The sequence below is a fragment of the Gymnoscopelus microlampas genome (genome assembly GCF_963454915.1).
Source record: "Gymnoscopelus microlampas genome assembly, chromosome: 20".
NCBI lineage: Eukaryota > Metazoa > Chordata > Actinopteri > Myctophiformes > Myctophidae > Gymnoscopelus > Gymnoscopelus microlampas.
Window position 1 is genome coordinate 24,030,871 of NC_139957.1, and position 23,479 is coordinate 24,054,349.

A 23,479-nucleotide genomic window follows, 5' to 3' on the forward strand; every position below is an offset into this window, starting at 1 on the left:
CACTACAATTATTTGAAAACTTTAGTTACTACTAGTTACTTTGTATATTTGTATTATTATTACAAAACATACATTAACTACTTCAGCCCTATATACATTTCGGCCATTTGAAAATAGCCAATCTACAAGCTCACAATGCATCGCTATGCGAGGCATTGTGAGCTTGTAGATCTGCTATTTTATTTTGGGTACTCATTTGGGTACATTTTGAGACCAATACTTTTGTACTTTTACTCAAGCCAATTTTTTTATTCCGGACTTTTACTTGTAACAGAGTATTTTACACTGCAGTATTGATACTTTTTCCACCACTGCACAGACTACGTAGCGCTGGGGGTGTGTGTGATTGGCGGCTCGGTCCATCCTGCTGGGGAAGTGGAACCTGCTACTGACTTTTCAGCGAGAGAGTTTCAGTTCATTGTGGCGCTGAGCCTCCGCAGAGGCAGCAATAAGGAACACACGAACACACACACACACACACACACACACACACACACTGCCCCACGGTGACAGAGAGACCAACAACTCCTCGGCAAGTGAACCCAGCGCGATGTTATCAAGTGCGAAATGCTCTCGTTTGGTTTGAATAGAATCACAGCACAGACGACGAGGCTGTTTAAAGTTGATCAACTGACAGCTGGACACGTTTACTGAAGAAGGACGAAACACACGTGGAACACGTCGCCCAGACACAGCGGTGGTGAGTCTAAATGTGGGCTTGAATTCCCTGTTTGTTTTCATATGGTTTAGTGTCATTTTAAGTGAAATTGTACTAACATAAATGACGGCATGTACACAAAACAGTTCATAACATAGCCTTTTAAGAGTATTTATTTGACGTAGCCTATTATATTCTTGACAAAATGTTGCCACTGTGCGCGTCGACAATTCTGTGGGAAAAGAAGAAGTGTGTTTGTTTGTGTGCGCGTGTGGAGTGACACTATTGCGCGGCTGCGCGCACTGCACTCCATTCCAGCGTCTTGTATATTAAAACGTATAATTTATTATTTTGTGTGGGATATCGGTGGCCTGTCAGACCAGTGACATAATGCATTTTCCTGATAAAGGTAAAACGTAAAACATACAGGCTTTAGGCTCTCATATCAGACTGTAATATCTTCATGACAAAATGTATGTAAACATTGTATTGTGTTGTGATCACAGACACACTAACTATTACAACACGCCTCCCGGTTTCGGAATCCCACCTCATGAAATGCTCAAACTAATGCAACCATTGTTGACTGTTACCTCAGAGGTCCTGGCATTAGCCTACTGTACACAGAGGAGCCTTGTCCCCTTCCAATGGAATGGCAAATATTTCAGTCATCCCCTGGCCTGGCCACGTCACAAAAGTCAATAATTAGCTGTTTTCCAACTCCAGTAGCTAGAGATGGCGGGAAAAAAACACATTACCAGCATTCATGCATGTGATTATTTATTTGACAAAATTAGAAATAAAGAATCTTAATGGAAAATGATGTTACATCATTGTGTGTGTGATTACTAACAGCTATCACTTCATCCTCATTTGTAGACCTTCAGTGTTGTAACAACCAATGGGTCCATTGGGTTACATTTGTATAGGTCAGAGTTATATTAACACTCAGGGGTTTAAGGGTGATGATGGGTCCTCAACTACATTCAAGTCAGAAAGAGAAAGTTTCGTCATGCTGATCATTATGTTCATGTTTGTCTTTGTGTTCCATCTGCTGCCAACACAGGATCTTCTATTGATGTGAAACAGCTTGATGTGTCCTGACATGTTCAAAGCAGCATTTGGTGGTGGCTGGGAGGGGGCATTTATTTCCCCATGAGACTAGTCAATTGTTGAAGTGAAACAATAGTCTATTATCTTTCATGAGACAGGGTTAAATGGAGATGGTGTAAGTGTAATTTTGCTGCTGTTATGTCTGGTCTGAATTGACCTTATGTGCACTGTGTTTGCTGGAGTCTGTCCTGGATTCATTCAGCGTTTTAAAAAAAGGAAAAGTATTAGGATTCTTATCTGCAGGGAGCAGCTAACTCATGTCTTTTGCCAGAGAGTCTCTGACAGGTTGAGGGCAGGCACGGTGCTTGGTTCACATTATAGCTGTTGTACTCCTCATGCTGTTAACTAACCCATCTATTATATATTAAATATGACTTGTTCCCAGGACATGTTCAAGGCTTGATTTGCTCTGGTATCTCATAAAAGATAAGCCCATTTTCATGTACTGCACCTTTGGCGTCCAGTTACAGCCGGGCTGCGTATTGTTAAAAAAAACTGTCAAGCCTGTTCTTTCCATGTATGTCCATTGATCTTTTACTAGAAGACAGACGTTCCTCAATGTTGCCGACAGACATGACAACTAACAAGCCTTATTTCCTTCAGTGGCCCATATAATGAAGGATGGACAAAAACAGATCTACGCCTGCAGGAGTGACATCATTAGACACTGTCTGGTGACCACAAGCCATAGCTCTGCTTTTCAGACAAACAACTTGCCAATACACATGTTATGTAGAAGTATGACAGATGTGAGACAGTGGTTAGAACCTCACGGGTGAGATGGAAGTGACTATTAGAGTGGTATGTTCTGTTCATTTTTGTGCTGTTTACACACTCAGCCATCGCTGGTCTGCTGTCACACTTCCCAAAAATGTTGTTTTCTAAATTGTAAACATTTTTGCGGGTTAGCTGTTGTTCATTGATTGATGTTTAGCCAACACCTCCCTGGTACCACGGCACTTAACCCTCACCGGCAGCTCAGTCATCCTGAAATATATTGGTCCTTGCTTGTCCTGCCTCTAAAGACAACAGGTAGAGGTCATCGTCATCATTGGTAGAGATAGTTATTGCTAACCACTTAAACCCCAGCATTCGTATTGTGGGGAAAGCTTTTGCTGAAAATAGCAGCTCGACAAGCTCACAACGCAACGCAACTCTGTGCGTTGTAAGCTCGTCGATCGTCTATTCTCAGCAAAAGCTTTCCCCACAACAACAGAAAACAGAAAATACACTAGTATAGAGCCCTGAGGGACTCCGGTCAACCATATGGGGTTAAAGGGATATTTCACTTTGAAAAAAACGTTGGGTCATTTTATCGTCTACTCAGGCTTTTGTGAGCACCCCAGACCGTTTTTAAGTTGCTTGATTCATTATTTAGATATTTGATATTCATTTTATCAGACACGCCCCCTTCCTATACAAACCCATTATAACTTCAAACTCCATTTAGATTCATCAAAAACACCCATCCTTGGTTCTGGCGACTCACCCTGCCCTCCTAATACGTGAGGGGGCCGTGTTTTTTCGATAACTTTTTTCATTTATTTTTAATGTTTTTTTTTGGAAAAACAAAATATATTCAATACAATAAAAAAAACTTTTTTTAAATAAATGAAAAAAGTAATCGAAAAAACACGGCCCCCTCACGTATTAGGAGGGCAGGGTGAGTCACCAGAACCAAGGACAGGTGTTTTTGATTAATCTAACATGTTAAAGAAGGAGTTTGTATAGGAAGGGGGCGTGTCTGATGAAATGAATATCAAATATGTAAATACTTTAAATACTACTACGTTTTTTTGAAAGTGAAATATCCCTTTAAGAGACCCTGATGAAGACCTATTAGGTCGACACGTGTTGGTCATATTGTTGCCTTGCTCAAAGTCTTTTCATCAAAGACGGAGTGCCTGGGATTTATTTTCTTTGCAAGTCTGCAGTCCACTGCATTTGGGAGTCAAGCAATACTTCTTCTTAGAAAAACGTTTTGGTCATATGAGAGAGTTATTGCTCGTCTGTGTCCTCAGTGGGAGCATTACAATTTGGTTAGTAACACAGGCTACTGTGATGTTCTGCAGGACTAAGATAAGACTGGTAGCATTTTGAATCAGGAGTGCTAATCGTGAATGGTGAAACAGGTCCTTAACCCATCTCAGTCATTACACTCTGTACAGTGTTTTAACTTCATGCTAAATTAAATATACTATATACATTAGAAGGTAGACCATGTACATCCACTCTGGTAATGGTGCAGGACAAACGGAAGATCAGCAAAAATATATATAAATGTACAGTAGGCCTATATGGGTTTCGTCTAACCACCAGTTGGCAGAGAGAATTGACAGGTCAGCTTTCTGGCCAGTGTTTATTGCCTGGTTCCAGACGAATCTGCCTTTGCAAAATTGCATGCACTTTAGCCCTCGGCAGATTAGGTCTGGCCCCCCTCCATAGAGATTTAAATTCTCTCCCTCCGCAGTTGTGCGGAGCCAACCAGGGCCCAGTATCCAAATGTGGGCGGGCTTATCACCTTATTTGGAGCAATGACGTACAAGGAAGCACTGCTCTGATTGGTTTGTTCAAGGAAGCACTGCTCTGATTGGTTTAGGTCTAACCAATAGAGTCCGTTTGGATATTTTTGTAACCGCCCCTTAGAAGAAAATCTACCGTTGATAGGGACCAGACTAATATCCACGCAGTGTGTCGTGTGATATTGTCTGGCTACGCGAGGCTACAGTGTTTACACTGTGTAACCCACACTATGGTTATGGTTAAGTTTGGCACTTGTTCTGTTATTTGTAGGATGATAATTAATTTCCCATATTATGCTCATGACTAATAGTGTGATTAACACTGTCGCATGACATCTGCAATCATGATATTCCTAACGTATTGTACAACATATGAGATACATTTTGAGAGATACTGTATCACTATGTTCAGATAACAGTATTTTTGTTGGCATTTTTGGACCTTGATTGCTGTAAAGTGTGCGGACAGGATATGATGGATGGGGGCTATTTCTTCCCCTGTGCCCTCATATACCTTTCCTACACTGGCTTAAAGGAACACATCACCATTTTCAACATTATATTCATATAATTGGTCCTTACTCACTAATGCTCATTATAAGATACCATTTCTGCCTATACTTGTCTGCATCTCAGATGTGGGCTGTGGACACTGAAGTGCTCCTTTAAATTAAGAAAGTAAGATCGTAAACACTATAGTTTTTGCTTCTTTGTATCTTGGGATTGTGTTTTTGTGTGTATTGCATCTATTGATCTTGGAAGTAATTGCACTATGTAGAATTTGATTAGTATTATAACAATTTGTGTGTATTCTTACCTTTGAATGTTATTGGGTTAAGTGTTATTGCACCTAATCAGTCTCTCTGCCAACTGGTGGTTAGTTAGACCCAACCCATATGCTATATGAAGACAGTACAGACACTCTTATGATTGACTCTCCTGATTTATCCTGATGCTTGGGTGATTGAAATGTTGATCTTGCAATAAACATAGTGGGGGGAAAAAAACAGTATTTAAATGCACTAATGCAGACTATTTTTGAAAAATTAACTATACTACTCTTGTAATATACATTCCACATATGTATTACAGACAAATTATTGAGTGCTTTGCAGTTGTGCATTCGGGAGTACAGTAATTTATTTCTGAACAAATCTCCTGAGTGAGAGAGTGTGTGTATTATAGCAGAGAGAGAGACCTTGTTTGGTCCCAGACCCAGAGCAAATTAAACACTGCAGACAGTTTTTGTTGAAATACTGGTAAAATAAGTAGGCTACTTTTACTGACTTTCCTAACTCAGCTTTTAAAATACCACAGAGAATTGTCCTCAGCGTGAAATGTTGGGACTAGCTGTACAACAAAATAACTGAAAGACACTATGAACACTAATAGTAATTGACCCTCCAGTGTCCCAAATGTCCTGCGACTGAAGTGTTTTTGCTTGTGTCAAGGGTGAGTGTTTTTTGGGATGACTCTTTGCTGCTCCCTCTATAAGCCAGTCCTTCTTAACAATAATTCTACTGTATGTTTTATGCTGGCACTGAGAGCGCATAAACAATGTCATCGCCCCATTATTTTATGAGATGAAATGGGCAAAAGTTGCGTAGTCTATGTTCCTCTATTGTATGACATCTCTCTTCCTCCAATAGTCCATATAGTAGCGTCCTCGGGAGGTGAGATGCGGTCAAGAGCCTGCAGATGAGGTGAAGTGTGCTATTTTTTTGGAAGATCTTGGAGCCGAGAGAACAAGCATGAGTGTTTTCTTGAATAATGGAGCCCATCCTTCCTTTTAGTGTATGTTCTATAGAGAGAGGGAGTGACGGATTGAAGGTGGGAGGATAGGGAGAGGCCAAGGTTAGTCAGCTGTAGGCGGATGAACTGTTGCCAGAATAGGGATCATGTTGTCTTGTTGAGTCAGTTATCTAGACAGATACCATTTATGAAGCGGATATTATATTTACAGTTATATACGGTAGGTCATGGAAATTAAGTACAGCTCCACTTTTGGGCCTGAGGTACAGAGATCTGAGAAACCTTTTGATTAGATTACTTTCCCCCACAGAGAAGAAGAAGTCATGTCCTTTGTCCTTTCGTCTCACACTTGGGCTTTCAGCACCGTTCTTGTCACATCAGTACAGCCCTTAGTGCCTGTCTACTCAACATGTCTTTAAAATATTGCTCCTCCTTCTGCCCCTCAAAGCTCTGGGAATAAGTTGCACTCCTTAATTAACAAAGGATTGTTATATCAGGGTATTTTTTGACAAGTGCAGGAAAGAGAAATTAAAGTAGGCAGAGAACGTTGAGATCATTGCAACAGCATAGCTGGCATTGGAACCTATGCAGTCTGAGTCATCCAGCACATCTTTAATTGACAGTAGTCCAAAACAGAAGCATTCTGTTTGGCACTACTATAGATATTCCTTTCCACGTAATTGCAGCCCTGTGTGGACTGACTTGCTCTCCCTCTCACTCACAGAGCTAAGGAGGAGCTTTAATTCCTGTTGAGTGCTAGGTGTTCTCTAAGGAATGTGAATGAAAGATAAGGCATAGGAATGTGATTTCCCATGCCTATCACTCTGTTTCTTGCGCACACACACATGCACAGTTTTAATTCAACGCGTGGGAGACAGACAAGTCCATTGCCTCACTGTCCCATCAGGCTTCAGCAGCCCTTCACTGTGATTTAGCTCACTGCTGTTCACTTGTAGATGGCTCTCTGAGGAACTCACAAGCACTCGCCAAGACTGTACACAGGAAGCATGCCAGCAACAGACTTCTAATTCAGAAAGATTAAACCTGGTTGGTTACTTGGTTCCTCTGAAATGGCTCTTCCAGTCTTTCTCAATGGCCAATTTGATCCTGGATTTGCAAGTAATGATAAAAGGAGGTGAGGTACATGGAAGTGGTTGATGTTAACTGCAGTCTTGGCCTTTCAGGCCATGATGACTCTCCATATCCTCTAGCTGGGTGTTTGGAACCGGGCTGTTGCTGGTGCTGCTGTGGCAGGTCCCTGTGAGGTCCCCCTCTAAAGAGGCCCCCAGAGCCAGAGAGGCGCGAGCAGCACTGCCTGAGCGCATTTCACATTAATGCATTGTTTGAGAGGGGGGAGTCTGGGGAATGAGAAGGAACACGGCTTTCTCCTTTCACTGCTTGGCAAGGTGCAGCCCCAGTTAATGAAGTGTTTCTGAAAAAAAGCTTTCCTGGAAAATTGGGTGATAAGCAGCAGTAAAATATCTGTATCGTTTTCACCAGCGCAGTAACACCCTGGATCCCACCACTGTGATAGTGGAACAACTCTGGCTACATTTCACTGCCTGGAGTCGCCTGTTCACTCTTTCCTTTTATTCACTCTTACTTTTTCCTTCTGCACTTATAAACCCCCACCCTCCTTCACGTCATGCTTCAGTTGGCCATCTAAAGGGACTGGAGGAGATGGGGAAGCTCAAGACTCTCCTCTGCTGGTGACAGCTTGCAGGGTGATTGGGGGTGTTACTACATCAGCTGGAGGACCATGAAGGAGAGAGGGAGAGATTCTCCTGATTAGAGCTGCCAGGGCCGGGTGAGCCTGTGCTGGGCTGCCCTGAAGATGCTCAGCATTCCCAATATTCTCAATATATATTGAAATATATAGGACAGATGACCAAGACCAGCCACCATTCACTAATTCATTTCTATTATTCTGTTTCATAGACATACAGTTATTTAGAGCTCAGTTACAGTATGCACTATGCAGCAAGCCAGGCTCCGGCTGCTATATGGAAAGGAAGAGCTGTCACCAGTGAACAACGTTAAATAAAAATGTTTGAATATTCAAGTCTGAATATTCAAAAGCCTTGATGTTCTCAGTTGGTATTTGTTACAATGCTCCAGCACAGGATGTCAGTGATTAACAGTGACTGTACAGTACCTATTTTATCTGTACACAGTATGTCTTTCTTTTCTTTATGAGAGGAGACTTTGATATTACATTGTACCCATGAACTCACTCACTGCAATTCAAAATGTAACTTTTCTCATATTGTTTGAGCTGATCTGGCCATGGAAACGAGGAAGACCTTTCGTGCTTTTGACAGCAGGTCAAGTATGGAACAGGTGTCCCATCTTATCTCAAGGAAGAGAGCGGGTCTGTTTCCTTGACATACTGTTGGAGATATAATGTTGGAGGTTTTCAAGATTCCTTGAGAAGGCAGGACTATATTAGCCAGTAATTACTCTCCGCAAAATCTTGGCTCCCATCTTTGTTTACTCTTCAGACTTAAAATACTCCTGTCTACTCATTACATTTACATTCCCTTGAGACAAGGGTCAGACTCAGACAGTAACCCCAGGACAGTCTCTGTTTATCGTACTAATGTTTAAATATGTACATTATTTAAATGGGCTACATGCCAAATGCAGATAACAATTAATGCCACTCATTTTGAGCCCTATTTATTCTTCCAGCATATTTGAAGGGCCCATCTGTCCTAGCCAATTTGTGAGAGAAAGAGGGAGACCGAAAGAGAGACAGAGCAAGAAAGAGTGACGGAGGAAAAACAGAGTCAGATCCGCCAAGGCCTCTTCCTCAGGAACAGACAATGCATAATTTTCAAGTGATTATTCAAGTAAAGTTGAAAATCATTTTGATTCCAAAAAACAATTGATTCCATGGTGAAATAGATCAAAGCCTATATTGCAATATACGTTTCCAGTAGGATTTACCTGTACAATCTTGCGATTAAATGTTGAGTAATTATAAAATGAATAACAATTGAGAACATTTTGTGATTTACATTGTTTAAACATGTAATATCCTCCTATCCTCCTATAATTCTAGTAACCTCTGTAGTGGTGGTGAGTACGTGAGTGAAGACACCCGGTTCTCCTCACTGGCTGGACCAATTGCTCTGATTTTGCACACAGCCATTGACCATTACCATCTGAACGCAACTGTGAAGCCCGTTTTTCAATTTCATCAAATCTCAGCTTCTTATTAGCGTTTTTCTGTCAAACACTGTCGCCATGGTTACGGGCCTGCCCAGCTATGGGACGAACTGCCTCCCGGGTTGCCAGATCATGTGCGCATATCCCCCCACGGATGCGCTGCGCCGACGGGTATGGTCTAGTCCTCCTATAATTCTAGTAACCTCTGTAGTAGTTAGTGTCTGTCTGAGACCAAACCACTGAAGCCAAACCTGTGAGCCCAAACACGTTGCTGCCCGGTTCTCCTCGGTGCCTGGAGCTATTGCTCTCAAATCGCGCACAGCCATTCACCATCACCATGCGCATGGAACTCCGAAGCCCGTTTTTCCATATCACTAAATCTCAGCTGTTTATTGCCATTTTTATGTCAAAGAATGTCAAGAATGTGGCCATGCTTGCTGGCTAGAGAGAGGGGGAGGGGGAGGGAGAGAGGGGGACAGAGAGAGCAACTACTTTTGCCTGCGCCCTTCACCGGGTATGGTCTAGTAATATCTAATTAGTACAGTATGTTACTTATGGTGAGACAACTTACTATACTGTAACCCCGGTAATGTACTTTTTGACCATTAGTATCCAATGTATGTTTCCTGATGTGTAAAACAGTAACTGTCATTCTGGGTACACAGATGCAGACTTCAAAAAATCTGTGCGTTCTTATTACCTTATTTATTAGGCCTACTGAAGCTCATATTAGTTCAAGCAACTTAAATATAGTACACAAAATACCAACAGTAACATTTTTTTTTTTATGTTTCCAATTTCTTTGCCCTTATTTCTTCTACAGTAGGTAGACCCTTTTGATAGAACATTTTATTGATACATTTTTGATCTAATATCGGCCAATAATCCAATAATCATGCCACCTTAATTCTTGTTGTTCATTCTGTCACTGTCAACTGACGGTTTCACCTCATGTGTCTCTGCACCTCCCATACCATGTGAGGTGAAAAAGGGTTTTCAAAGGGCACATTTTGAAAACCCTTTGAAAACCCTTCTCACACTTTGAAACCCCCTGCACTAATGAACTCTCTGAACAACTGGCTGCATTACAATATCTTTGATTTTTTTTAGAATTTAAAAGACGCAGCCAGACGCAGTTGTACGACAAAGTATACATTGGATTCAGGGCTTCTAGGAGTGGAAGTTAAACTAGACTCTTTACCACTCATCTCAACAACCATGTACATGTAATAAAGCTGGTTCTGGACTGGTTTGGTGGTAATTGTTAAAGATTTGAGACCATGCATATGTGTAGCTGGCTGCTGGACGATTCTTGGAAGCTGACTTGAGCTTTCAGAAAACAACTTAGAATTTGCGGTCTGTTGTTTATTAGAAATCCAATTTGATGAGGGCATTGTTTTTCAGCATGGGTTGCTATGCCTCAGAGCAGAGTAATTCATCCACTGTTTGAAACTGACAGTTACACACTTTAGAGTGGTGCATCGGCAGCAAGGCAGTGTGTGTGTGTTTTTGTTTGTGTGTCTCTTGAGTGTGTGTGTGTGTGTGTGGCTGAGAAGACGATTAAGCTCCATAGTCCTCTTGAGAGCATTTGGACCTAATTAACCGAATTTTTATGACCGCATCCTGCAGTTAAGCACAGTTGGCCTGACTGAGCTGTTTTGCCTGTCACCATCAGCCGACACACTCGGTCCCCAATGACGTGTGCCGGTCACCAAGTGAGACAAATTCCCCAGCCTAAATGGCTGTAATAATAGAAATACCACTGCTGGTCTGTCTGTTGGCAAGACTTAACCGTCGACAGTCTCGATTGAAGTAATTTCATCTTGCTGACGGGGGAAGCGCCTATAAGGAGAATATTGGTGAGGCATTTGGAGAGACAAGTGTGGACTGTGGAGATTGGCGCAAACACACAGAAATGGGGAGGCCTGCCTAACATTTGGAGCTGGTTCCCTCCTCTGTCGTTACATTCTTTTATGGTGCCATTTGCAGCGAGCTGTTGAAACTATGAAATGAGATTGGATATGAGTGTTTGTGGAAGGGAGTGATTGGCCACAAGAAAACGGCCTGTTTTTAGTTATTTGCTTGAAAAAGAATTGATTTATTTGGCTCACACAGTGTTATTTGGGCCTCCACTGTCCTGATGTGTAACAACGTTTACAAGGTGGCTTGTCTCATCCCTCTTCCTTAACAGTATAATCTCACATATTGCTTCTTGCCCATACCCTCCCTGTCTCTTCCTCTTCAGTGAAGAGTGGTTCTCGTCCCCTCCAACTTACCCCTTTGTCAGCTGCTCATCGCTACCCGCCCGAGACATGAGTGCCAAGGCAGCCATCGGCAAGGAGGTGTTTACGCCTCTTGATGAGAGGATGGTGGCGGCCGTGCAGGTGAAGCGCAGAACCAAGAAGAAGATTCCCTTCCTGGCTACTGGAGGACAGGGAGACTACATGACCTTCATCTGCCTCTCAGGTTGGTGGACTTGTTATTTTTTCCATTTCTTACATTTTTAGGTGGAGTACTATCCTTGCTCTTTATTCTTTATTCTGGATTTTATGTTTCACTTCCCTGTCACTCCTGTCTTGTATTTCCCTTCAATCTTCTCTTCTCATGTAGCCACAGAGACGAGATACAATAGTGTGTGGCATGTACCTCTAACATGTGACTGCTGTATCTATGATCAAGGGGCTGTGTGTGTGTGTGTGTGTGTGTGTGTGTGTGTGTGTGTGTGTGTGTGTGTGTGTGTGTGTGTGTGTGTGTGTGTGTGTGTGTGTGTGTGTGTGTGTGTGTGTGTGTGTGTGTGTGTGTGTGTGTGTGTGTGTGTGTGTGTGTGTGTGTTGCTGGCGTTTCGTTTTATGGAATGACATCAATGGCGGTGCTTGTGATGTGATCCCAGCCTAGCCTTGGTGATTATGCTCACTGTCAGCCTCATCAGCTTGGAACTAGGAGATGCACAGTGGAGACCCGTAGTCACATTTCAACACGTCTCCTCTAATTCATCCGCTAATGCTCACATTGATGAGCATGTTTGTCTCTCCTGCCAGTGGCATGACACTCTTAATCAATTTACACCTCCTTGGTTTTGGGGTCAATTCCTTTAAATGAATTAGATTAGGTCTGAAATTGAATAATAATTGTTTCACTTAAAATTGGGGTTAAGTTGTTTTTGTTTAAAACATTTTCCCCTCTATTTCCTTCTTGGAATGTGAGGTGACATTTCGCTCAGTAATTCAATTAGTCATGCAACTGAGGGACTAAGGAAAATAGCTAAAGTTGATCATATCGGTCGGATCGGTGAGAAATCAGTCGCTCTGCAAAATTGGGCACCATTTTAAAGGGGAAATAAACAGGCATTCCAACACTAACAGTATGAAAATTATTGCCAAGAAGCATTGTTACAATAGAGAAATAATCTACTATAACATACATTTCTGAACTTTTTGTGCCATGTTTTATATAATGTTATATATTATATAATGTTTATGTATATATACTGTATTGGGTACAACCTTTTTGATAGTCTTTGGTATGACTTGGCCTGGGATGGAACCCAACCTCCAAAGCCACTGATCAGACATAGTACTGTATAAAAAACAAGATGTGGTTTATTAAATTGCCAACCAGCATCACTCCCCACCATCTGTACATTTAGTCCAGTAATTCTAGCAAAAAAATCCACTCAGGTTGGACCAAATTGTATTATTTTGTTTCTCAACTGATTTTGACTGGAAATTAGGTCTACTAGCCAGGATAAAAAATCTACCCTGATCTGCTCACTGCTAATACCCTAAATCCAAGATGGCCACCATTGTGAGTATTTCATTCCAAAAATTGGCATATCTTCCAAACTAATAGAGCTATGAATGGAAACAAAGTGTCTAATCCTATGTTTTTGAGGTCAGGGAATTGATTAGAAGCATTTTTAATAAGACTGAGATTTATTTTGGTAACTTAAGTTACATTTTATTGCCATTTACAGGTGAAATCACAAAACTAAATGCAGTAAGTAAAACATAAAGAAAATAAAAGGCACATTGAAAGGCACAGGTGTTTTCAAAGCTTGACTGTCACCTCCTGATTGCATTACACATAACTTAAATCATCTAGAAAACATCTAGAGACATGTAGAGAGATATGTAGAACCTTCACTGCATCATTGGTGCAGGTGATTTCAACACCCAGACAGTCTAATCATCTAGAAGCTCTTCACTGTTCACTTCAACATTGGTGCAGGTGATTCCCTTACACTGACCACAAGCCAGGGTGCACAGCAGTCCATTCTTGCGACAGGAACAGGTGTTTTTGTCGCACTTGCCGTGGCAGTTGCATTTGACTAGCTTCAGCAAGGCTGCTGGAGCAGCATCCCTCTGCATCCTCACTGGCTTGAGATTCTCCACATGTTGGCCTTTGTGGAGCAACCATCCCCACTTGGTTGGATCAAGAATATTGCCTAGCCAGGTTTGTAGCTGGTGGTACACTCGGTAACTATGGTACTTGGCTGCATCGCAAGTAGGTGGGAGAGATTCAGGAGGCAGATAGACCAACCTGGACGCCATCTTGCTACTGAACCTGGCTGCTCTTTCAAAGTCAAGGCTATTCCCAGGCTTAGAGTTGTACAGGACTTCTAGAGCGGCCTGGCCATGCTTGTTGACATCATCGTGGCTTTGATTTGGCTTCATGAATAAGCTTCATGAGGAACATTAAGGCGGTTGGTGGTCTGACAAGAGGTCGGGGGTTTGAACAGTCGACAAGTCTGATATGGTTGATGTCCACCCCAGCATGTGGAGAAGTCAACAGGGCCATGAGAGAAGTGACCGGCCTACAAGACATCAAGGAAGCAGTGGTCCACAAGGACAGGGCAGCTGCAGGGATGACCAGAGATGCCAAGGATGTGCAGATGATCCTGAACTACTTCTCTGAACGAAAACCTTTCTCCCGGGATTTGAGGGAACTGCATAGTCTGTCATCTGGAGTCGTAGCTGACAAGTCTGTGAATGTAGAAAGAGCAGAGTCAGTTGGTCATGCCATACTGAAATCTATGCAGGGCAAATCGGTAGCAGAGCACACGTTCCGCAAGAGAGATCAGGTCACCACACTTGCTGCCTCAACTTACATTGCCATTGAAGGAGAACGCCTGGAGATCGACCCGAAACAGTTGTTCCAGCGTCTTGTTGTGGCAGGAACAGGGACTGTTGACACAAGAACCTTGTTCACATACGAGTTGTCAGCTTACCCCACAGCTCTGTTTGACAACAGTCTCCTGATGCGTCCGCCAGACAAGGCCAGTCTCCAGACAGGCCTGGTGAAGAAGTTACCATCCTGTGTAGTAAGTCAATGTCCAGATGATGTCGTGTACGTCCTTGATGGTGGTGCACTCTTGCAACGGCTGCCATGGCCCAACCAGACAACATATGCCAATCTATCCAGTTTGTATGTGCAGTATGTACATCGCCACTACAGACATGCTGTTGTCGTATTTGATGGTTATGGAAGTGGTTCCTCTACAAAGGATGAAGCACACCAGAGACGTTCCAGGTCAAACAACATCGGAGCAGAAGTTGACCAGCCAGAAATGCAGCTGACCATGAAGAAGAAGGCATTCCTCGCAAACCCCAGGAATAAGCAGAAGTTCCTGTACTTCATTGGCAGCGAGCTGGAGAAAGCTGGAGTTGAACTCTACCACAGTGCTGGTGATGCTGACTACGACATTGTGTCAACAGCATGTACCATGGCCAAGAGGAGATCAGTGGCAGTGGTTGGGGACGACACCGACCTGCTGGTCCTGCTGCTGCACCATCTCAGTCCCAGCCATCATGTCATCTTCCTACAGACAGACAGCAAGATCCTCAACATCCGGATCCTACAAGATAATCTAACCCCTAACCTTACTGCATCATTGCTCTTCCTACATGCCATCACAGGGTGTGATACGACGTCAAGACAATACAGCATAGGGAATGTCATGGCAATGAGCAAATGCCATCAGCTCAAGGACCCCGCCAGCTTATTCATGAAGCCAAATCAAAGCCACGATGATGTCAACAAGCATGGCCAGGCCAAGTCCTGTACAACTCTAAGCCTAGGAATAGCCTTGACTTTGAAAGAGCAGCCAGGTTCAGTAGCAAGGTGGCGTCCAGGTTGGTCTATCTGCCTCCTGAATCTCTCCCACCTACTTGCGATGCAGCCAAGTACCATAGTTACCGAGTGTACCACCAGGTACAAACCTGGCTAGGCAATATTCTTGATCCAACCAAGTGGGGATGGTTGCTCCACAAAGGCCAACATGTGGAGAATCTCAAGCCAGTGAGGATGCAGAGGGATGCTGCTCCAGCAGCCTTGCTGAAGCTAGTCAAATGAAACTGCCACGGCAAGTGTGACAAGAACACCTGTTCCTGTCGCAAGAATGGACTGCTGTGCACCCTGGCTTGTGGTCAGTGTAAGGGAATCACCTGCACCAATGTTGAAGTGAACAGTGAAGAGCTTCTAGATGATTAGACTGTCTGGGTGTTGAAATCACCTGCACCAATGATGCAGTGAAGGTTCTACATATCTCTCTACATGTCTCTAGATGTTTTCTAGATGATTTAAGTTATGTGTAATGCAATCAGGAGGTGACAGTCAAGCTTTGAAAACACCTCTGCCTTTCAATGTGCCTTTTATTTTCTTTATGTTTTACTTACTGCATTTAGTTTTGTGATTTCACCTGTAAATGGCAATAAAATGTAAGTTAAGTTACCAAAAAAATCTCAGTCTTATTAAAAATGCTTCTAATCAATTCCCTGACCTCAAAAACATAGGATTAGACACTTTGTTTCCATTCATAGCTCTATTAGTTTGGAAGATATGCCAATTTTTGGAATGAAATACTCACAACGGCGGCCATCTTGGATTTAGGGTATTAGCAGTGAGCAGATCAGGGTAGATTTTTTATCCTGGCTAGTAGACCTAATTTCCAGTCAAAATCAGTTGAGAAACAAAATAATACAATTTGGTCCAACCTCAACCCTAGAATGACTGGACTAATTAGCGCACACGGCAAGCAGTACGTTTGCATTATAAGACTATATCTTAGTAAAAAACGCTTCAAACAACAATGCTGGTATAACTAAGACATTACGTGGAAAAACCTCTCAACCCCTGTTTCAACACAGACAGGATCACTAGCGCAAGTTTCCTGTTTTCTTTCTGTCCTTTTTTCTATTGACAAGGCTGGCTTTTGATTTTATAGACTGATCCACCTTGAAGCAGTTTGATAGTGCATGTGTTTCACTTTGACGTACATTGTCCTGATATGTGAGGAGTCCACTCCAGTCGGTTCCTATTTGCCCGTTTGCCAGAGAAACTTGCAGCGTACAAGGTGAAAGTTAAAATACACAGGCTCTCGCACATTTTAACCACATTGGGTGATCCAGAGAAGTAATGTAATTCCTTAGAGGAATGAGAAACTCAGCCTTGAACAAATAACTACATTTCTAGTTATCAAGCTGTTTTAAGGATTAGCTTCAGTTTTTACTCAAGTTGCCCCATTCATTTGCAAATTGCAAGGATGTTTAATAACCTTTTTTATTTAAATAATATTTCAGCACCCCTGAAATGTAAAAAAAAAAAAAAAAGTTTAATCTCTAACCCTGAATGGAATAGATCAACAAGTGCTTTTACGAATTCCTTCCATTGCTTTAATCTAACCCAAGATTCAAGCCCACTTATTTTGGACTGGGAGGCAATAGATATGAATTATACAGTAAACACCTGTAAATACACAATTTCTATTCAAGGTTTTCTCCCGATAATCATGTAGCTTAACGCTGTGTGCTAATGTGTTTTAATTCGTACACATAAAAGCATGAAATTGAGCCATAAATGCCAGTCACGTGACGTCTTAACTACAGTTTATTTTCCCTGCAGGGGTTTACAGTCGATTCATACTTATTTTCATGTGCGAAATAAATGTCTCATCACGTCCCTTGCGGCAGCCTTCACCTCCATGTCCTATCGCAGCTCTGTCACTCTGAAATGTATTAAAATCCTCATCTCATTCTGCCTGGCATAATTGAAATCCATAAATCATCTGCTCCTTAAGCTTCAGAGAAATCTTTTAATCAAGACAATATGCAGTGTCAATGCTTATGGCCCGACAGGGAGTTTGAAGGTTAGAATCAGGGGTGACAGACATGATTGTGACTAGATGGCTACTGGGTACAGTTCCTAAAATAGCTGGTAAAACTCTGGACAAAAGTGCTTATTCTCTCCTAGCTGTAAAACAAAAGAAAAGAAAAAAAGAGTAAAAATGAATCATAGATCAGGGCCAATTATAAAGCATTGTAAAGAGTTGTTTAACTCGTGCAGGTAAGCGTAAAAACATGCTATTGGCATCCAGCTGAAAATGAGTAATTCCAATCAGATTTTCACTGCCACGCCCATCAGAACTGAAATAAAATGGTCACGCTGCTGCTTGCAATCAGCTGCAATCCTTATTTTAAATTAATATTTGTTTATTTTAACCAATCTGCATGGTAGAGTTAATACAATATGACTAGTACATCTGCAGTGGTTGGAGGTGGTGTCCCTACTGAGAAATGTATCTAATCTATTGAGAAATGTAGACCCAGGTGTTGATTAGGACACTTACTGTACTGGTTGATATTTAGTACTGTCTGAAGCTCATAGCGTAATATTTCCCCTGGCCAAGTGGGGATGACTTATTGGAAGAGCAGTATAAATTTGGCCTCTTGCCGGAGAGACCCAATTTGAATCCCGGGTAGGACATGAAAGTTGCAGCTTAAACCACCAACTGCTTGAGTGGGGCCAGTCAGTTACTCACTGGACAGGACTGGTTGTACTGGGCAACTGTGGATGTGATGTGAGTCTTTATGTATTACTTTGCCTCCTCCTGCAACCACTATCCCCAGGCCGATGCACAAAGAATCTGCTTTTAATCAACTTAATGGCTAGCCAATGATTTTTTAAATTTTTTATCTTTATCTTTTTCCTCCTTTTGTTCCAATTCAGTCATTCTGCCAACTCGCACTTCCCCTGGTATTGTAATTCTTTGTTGGTGCTGGCCCCTACCAGTCCATTAGGGAGGGTGTTGACGTCGAGCATGTGTCCCATCCGATACCCGTGAAGTCGCTAGCCGCTTCTTTTCAAATGACAGTGAGGAGTTTCACCATGAGGACATAACGCATGTGGAGGGAAACACTATCCCATTCCCACCCAGTTCTGCTGCCACAGTACAGGCACCCTGACCAATCTGTAGGAGTTGCTAATAGCAGCTACAGAGATTACCCTCATCACTTGGCTTCCCAGCTGCAAACGGCCAATTGTTTATGTTGGAGCGTCGTCTGGCAAAGCCAAAACCATGGAGCAATCGAATCCCTAGTTTCCACAGTGGTGGGCAGGAACTTTACCCCTGTGCCACCCGAGCGCCAGAAAATTGTTTTTTTTAAAGGTGGTCTTACAAAACTCGATAATTTGTTTTACAGAGGAAAGAGGAAACCCAGTCAAATTCTTAGTGTTAATTTGACTGATTTCTCTGAGAGTGTGCATATTTTACGGTTCCATTTGTACGCTCTCAGAGTTCAAATTTGATAAATTAACACTGTTGACTTAGAGTACTGAAAGGTAATCATGTAGATGTGCTGTCACAATGTATCTGGGAGTATTAGCCTGCTCTTTCTGTGTTAGGTTTAGGGTGTGTAATACAGGTTTGGGTTAAGGTGGTTACTGTTCGTGTCTCTCATAAATCCTTATGCCTAGAGGTGGCCTATTTAAATTGCTTTAAAGTCATCATTAGCTGAGAATTAATTCAATTCTGTATCATCTCATCTGTGAGGAACAGGATAAGCCAGGTTGAGAGTTTTCACCCCTGTTGCACTCTGGGGAGTCCTGATATGGCACTGTGTGACACTGTCACAGAACCTGGGCTGTTGCCTTCTGACTTTATGTGCATTTATACAACTATAGAAGAGTGGCTTTTCATTTTTTCCCTTTTTTCTTTTTTAACCACACGCTATGTCAGCCAAACACCCGGTTCCACTTTGTATGTATTCTAATTCTTCCATGCATACTGGGCTCCACGTGGCACCATTTGTTCAGAAAAAGACGATTCCACTCATGTGTTTGTGAGTGTGTCACTGTTGCAGAGTTAGCAACAGTAAACCTAATTTACTTTCTGGTACAAACCATCAAATGTGGCTTGCTTTCCAGCAATGTATTTGCAGTTAGTTTTGACTATTGTTGACTATTACTGTACATCTGTTAATTTAACTGCGCGAATACAGTACTGTTACTAAATACTTTATAATTTTCACTGTGCATTCGGAATCATATACTTTTTGCGGTCAGAAATGCAAGCATTGTCCTACGACAATGTTATGTTGATCATTGGGTTTCTGTAGCTCAACTGCTAAGTGGCAACGAAAATAATCTGAAATTGTTGTTCATACAGTGTATGAAAGGGTTGGATTGAAGGTTTATGTGCAAATCAATTTAACACAGATACATGAGTGAATCTCCACTATGCCATTTTATGTTCTGATATCATTTGAAAAGGAGCAAGCCAACATTTTCTGTAGTTTTCATCTCGCTGAAATGTCTTTCTCTGTGTTGTATCTATTCTGGCGTTGTGTAGTATAATGTACTCAAGTATTCAGAATGCACAACATGGAATCGTAGCAATACACCATGGTCTGTACTGTACTCTGTCTGTACTGTGGGTGTGGCCCACCACCATCACTACTACATCCAACATGACAACAACTAATTTCTCACTACTGAGGTTCACCCATTATGGGTTTTGTGTGGTTTTCTTCCTAGTAACAGACCCTCCGCTGTGTTGTATTGCGTGTGGGAATACAGTAGTGAAGGCATGCCCTGTAGTACAGTTAGTCATGTGCAGTCTGTAAATCCAGCCAACCATTGTTCTGTGTGTGTGTGTGTGTGTGTGTGTGTGTGTGTGTGTGTGTGTGTGTGTGTGTGTGTGTGTGTGTGTGTGTGTGTGTGTGTGTGTGTGTGTGTGTGTGTGTGTGTGTGTGTGTGTGTGTGTGTGTGTGTGTGTGTGTGTGTGTGTGTGCGCGCGCACATGCCTGCCCTACTTATTTAAAATGCAAAAAGCATGGCTGGTAAACATGACAGTATGTTTGTGTATAAACATTGTCAGTATGTACTTTATATGTAGTATGGAGGAGGAGGGGGGGAGCCTAAGGAGAGATTGACAGTCCCAGAGCTGTTGTAGCAGAAAGCAGAGGCCCTGGGCATTCTGGGCAATGTTATGTAATCTACTGGATACAATAGTGAAATATACACGAATCCACGGAGCGCTGCCCTGCGCGCATCCATTGCTGCGGTGTCAGTCAGCTGCAGACAGTCACTGACTGCTCACGTTACTCTTTTACCTGTTTTTTACTAACACTAACTCTACAAAGATGTACAGAAAATCGGGACGAACCACCTACGTCAGGTGCCAGTTGGCTAGTTTATGGCGTCAACAGACGGACAGAACCGCAGCAGCAGCTGACTGACATCGCAGCAATGGCGGCGCCCCCTACAGGGCAGCGCTCGTGGATTCGTGTATACAGAGGCAGTCATGGTCACTTATCATATTCAAGCTGAGCAGAGCACCAACACGGATGACCAGAAAATCACATCTGAGACACAACTGTGAACAGCACGTGATATTCCGTAACATTATACATAACATATCTGTCGCATAAAGAAAATGTATCACTAGAATTAAAGACTTAAAAGATGCCACTTCAGATATGATGAGATCACTTTAGTCACTCTCCGCCATTACCCATTGAGGACTTTTGTACCTGAGCAGTTCTCCAGAAAGGCTACTTCTTATCTCAGCGGAACAAAGCACTCTTCACAGCAGTGATATGGAGTTTATGCAACTGGCCTTGTTGTAACGGTAACTGAAAGGAGCACCATTTACACAGGATCTTTTCAAAGGCGGAGACCCTGAGAGCCTCTATGAATTGGTTCTTTTGTTGCATGCATAGCATTGTTTGCCCAAGGTAGAAAGCTCTCTGCGCTGTAAAATCCTGAGTGTAAATTTTGCTTTGAAAGTGTACAAATGGAACCAAAATTACCCTTTCTGGTCCATTTGGATCCATGTGGTTCCATTTACACACTCAGTTAAATTATCACTGAGGATTTTTCCACTGCCAGTCAGTGGAACAAGAACCTGTAGCTGCTGCTAGTTTCAGAGTTTGGAGTCCTGCTACAGAAAAACAAGACTCACTGTTTCTATTCACTTTAAGTAACGTACAGTAGTAACTCTTGTCTCAGCCTCAGGATGAAATCTTGCAGATGAGTCAGGCAACAGAACAGTGTAATAGTAATACATGTAAATACCCTTCATCCTTTAACATTAGAGAAAGCATATTTCTTGCTCCAGGCCTACAGTAAATCAATAGCTTCGTGTTTGAGTCTGCTTAGAAGAATAAAAAAGGCGCCAGCTGTTTTGGAAATGTGATTAAAACATTTTAATGGATTGCAGATTAGTTAGAATTACAAAGGAAAGAAAAAAGGAAGAAGAAAACAAGAAATGCATGGATTTAAAAAGGCTGTTGATTCACAAACATACAAACTCCTATGTGTTTACACACACAGGCGCCAGCACACACACACACACACACACACACACACACACACACACACACACACACACACACACACACACACACACACACACACACACACACACACACACACACACACACACACACACATGCAATATGCATGCAAATATAGACCATCTTACAGATGCATATTAATGGCACATTAGGAGTGTTTGTAAACTAGGAGTGTGCTAGAACAGTGGTGTTAAAAGTGGGGTTTGTGGACTCCCAGGGGTCCCCAGCTAGATTATTGATAACTAGAGAACATAAAAGATTGGCCATTTTAATAAGAGTTTCAATGTTATCTCTATACCTAGAGTACACAAACTGTAAAGGAATTCCTGGCAAAATTGACGATAACACAAAAAGCCATGAGGGCTTGTTTCCATTGTGGGCTTATGTATTCAATTAATCAAGAACTGATAAAGAAAATTATTTGGTTTTGTTCCCAATGCTGCTTAAAGGAGTAGTTCACCCAAAAAAAATCTTATTTTCTATCAATTACACACCCCATGAAGCCTTGAATTCATGGAGATATTTTGGGTGCACCGAATGGGAAATTCTTGGCCGAAACCGAATGGCGAAAATAGAAAACAGTTGGCCGAAAGCCGAATACCGAAAGGCCGAATATGATAAATATATATAATTAATTTATTTGTTTACCAATGTTGATCAGCTACCTGATTATGGCAAAATACATGATTATGGCTAAACTTAAATAATAATCACTATTATGGGTCCATAAAACATTTATTAAGCACTTTTGAATGCATACATTAATTCCAGACTGACTGCTGAAAGATTGTAAAATGTAAACATTTACTGTATATAATTATATAATAAGATGATTCCAGATTTTATTCCAAGATTTTTTGAAAATAGCATTGTTTCGGTGTCTTTCGGTGATATTGGCCGATATGTTTCGGTTTCTTTCGGCCGATATGTTTCGGTGTCTTTCGGTGATATTTTTTCGGCCTAAAAACCCTTTCGGTCGAAAGCTGAAAATGCATTTTTTAACCATTATCGGCCGATATGTTTCGGTGGCCGAATATTCGGTGGATCCCTAGATATTTTAGTTTTTGTCGCATTCCTAAGCCAATAATTTGATGACCGGCGGTCTCTCCGGTAGGAGACTCAAAGAGTCTCCTTTGAGTCTCCTACCAGATACATTAGCATCTTTCCACTGGTAATCAAATTATTGGCTTAGGAATGCGACAAAAACTAAAAAATCTCCAATAATGCTATCTGTTTTTCTCAAGACTGCAGACTACTGCCACCTCCTGGCATGGAGAATTATGTCCTCTTATGAGTATTTACGCTCACACACGAGCACAACTGTGCAATCACCCGACTGTTTGTGTGGTGTGTACAAAGCATGCACAATAGTGTTTTTTGTCTCCACCAGGCCGAAGTTGTGCCCGAGACTATGATTTCGTATGATCCGTCCGTCTGTCTGTGTACAGCTAATCTCCGGCACTGTTGGCCCGATGAATGCTTGTGAAACTTTGCATGCACACTCCCTAGAGGCAAAGGAAAAAACACTGCCCCACATTTTTCACATCGGCCTCCTGGTGGCGCTAGAAAAGGCTGATGTGAAAAATGTGGGCCAGAGGTTTTTCCTTTGCCTCTAGGGAGTGTGCGTGCAA

The 23,479-nt window shown here is 42.1% G+C and overlaps 1 protein-coding gene across 3 annotated transcripts in view; it reads left to right on the forward strand.

The window, feature by feature from the left end:
- The first annotated feature begins 414 nt into the window (after positions 1 to 414).
- stxbp6 (syntaxin binding protein 6 (amisyn)) overlaps positions 415 to 23,479 on the forward strand; it is a 76,493-nt gene continuing 53,428 nt past the window's right edge. For 2 of the 3 annotated variants that reach the window (XM_084043963.1, XM_084043961.1), the window contains exons 1-2: positions 415 to 700; positions 11,462 to 11,682. In XM_084043963.1, coding sequence (XP_083900089.1) covers positions 11,529 to 11,682 — 154 coding nt within the window. In that variant the 5' untranslated portion in view covers positions 415 to 700; positions 11,462 to 11,528. Of the gene's footprint in view, positions 713 to 11,461; positions 11,683 to 23,479 lie in introns of all 3 variants that reach the window. The other variant, XM_084043962.1, reaches the window with a different exon arrangement.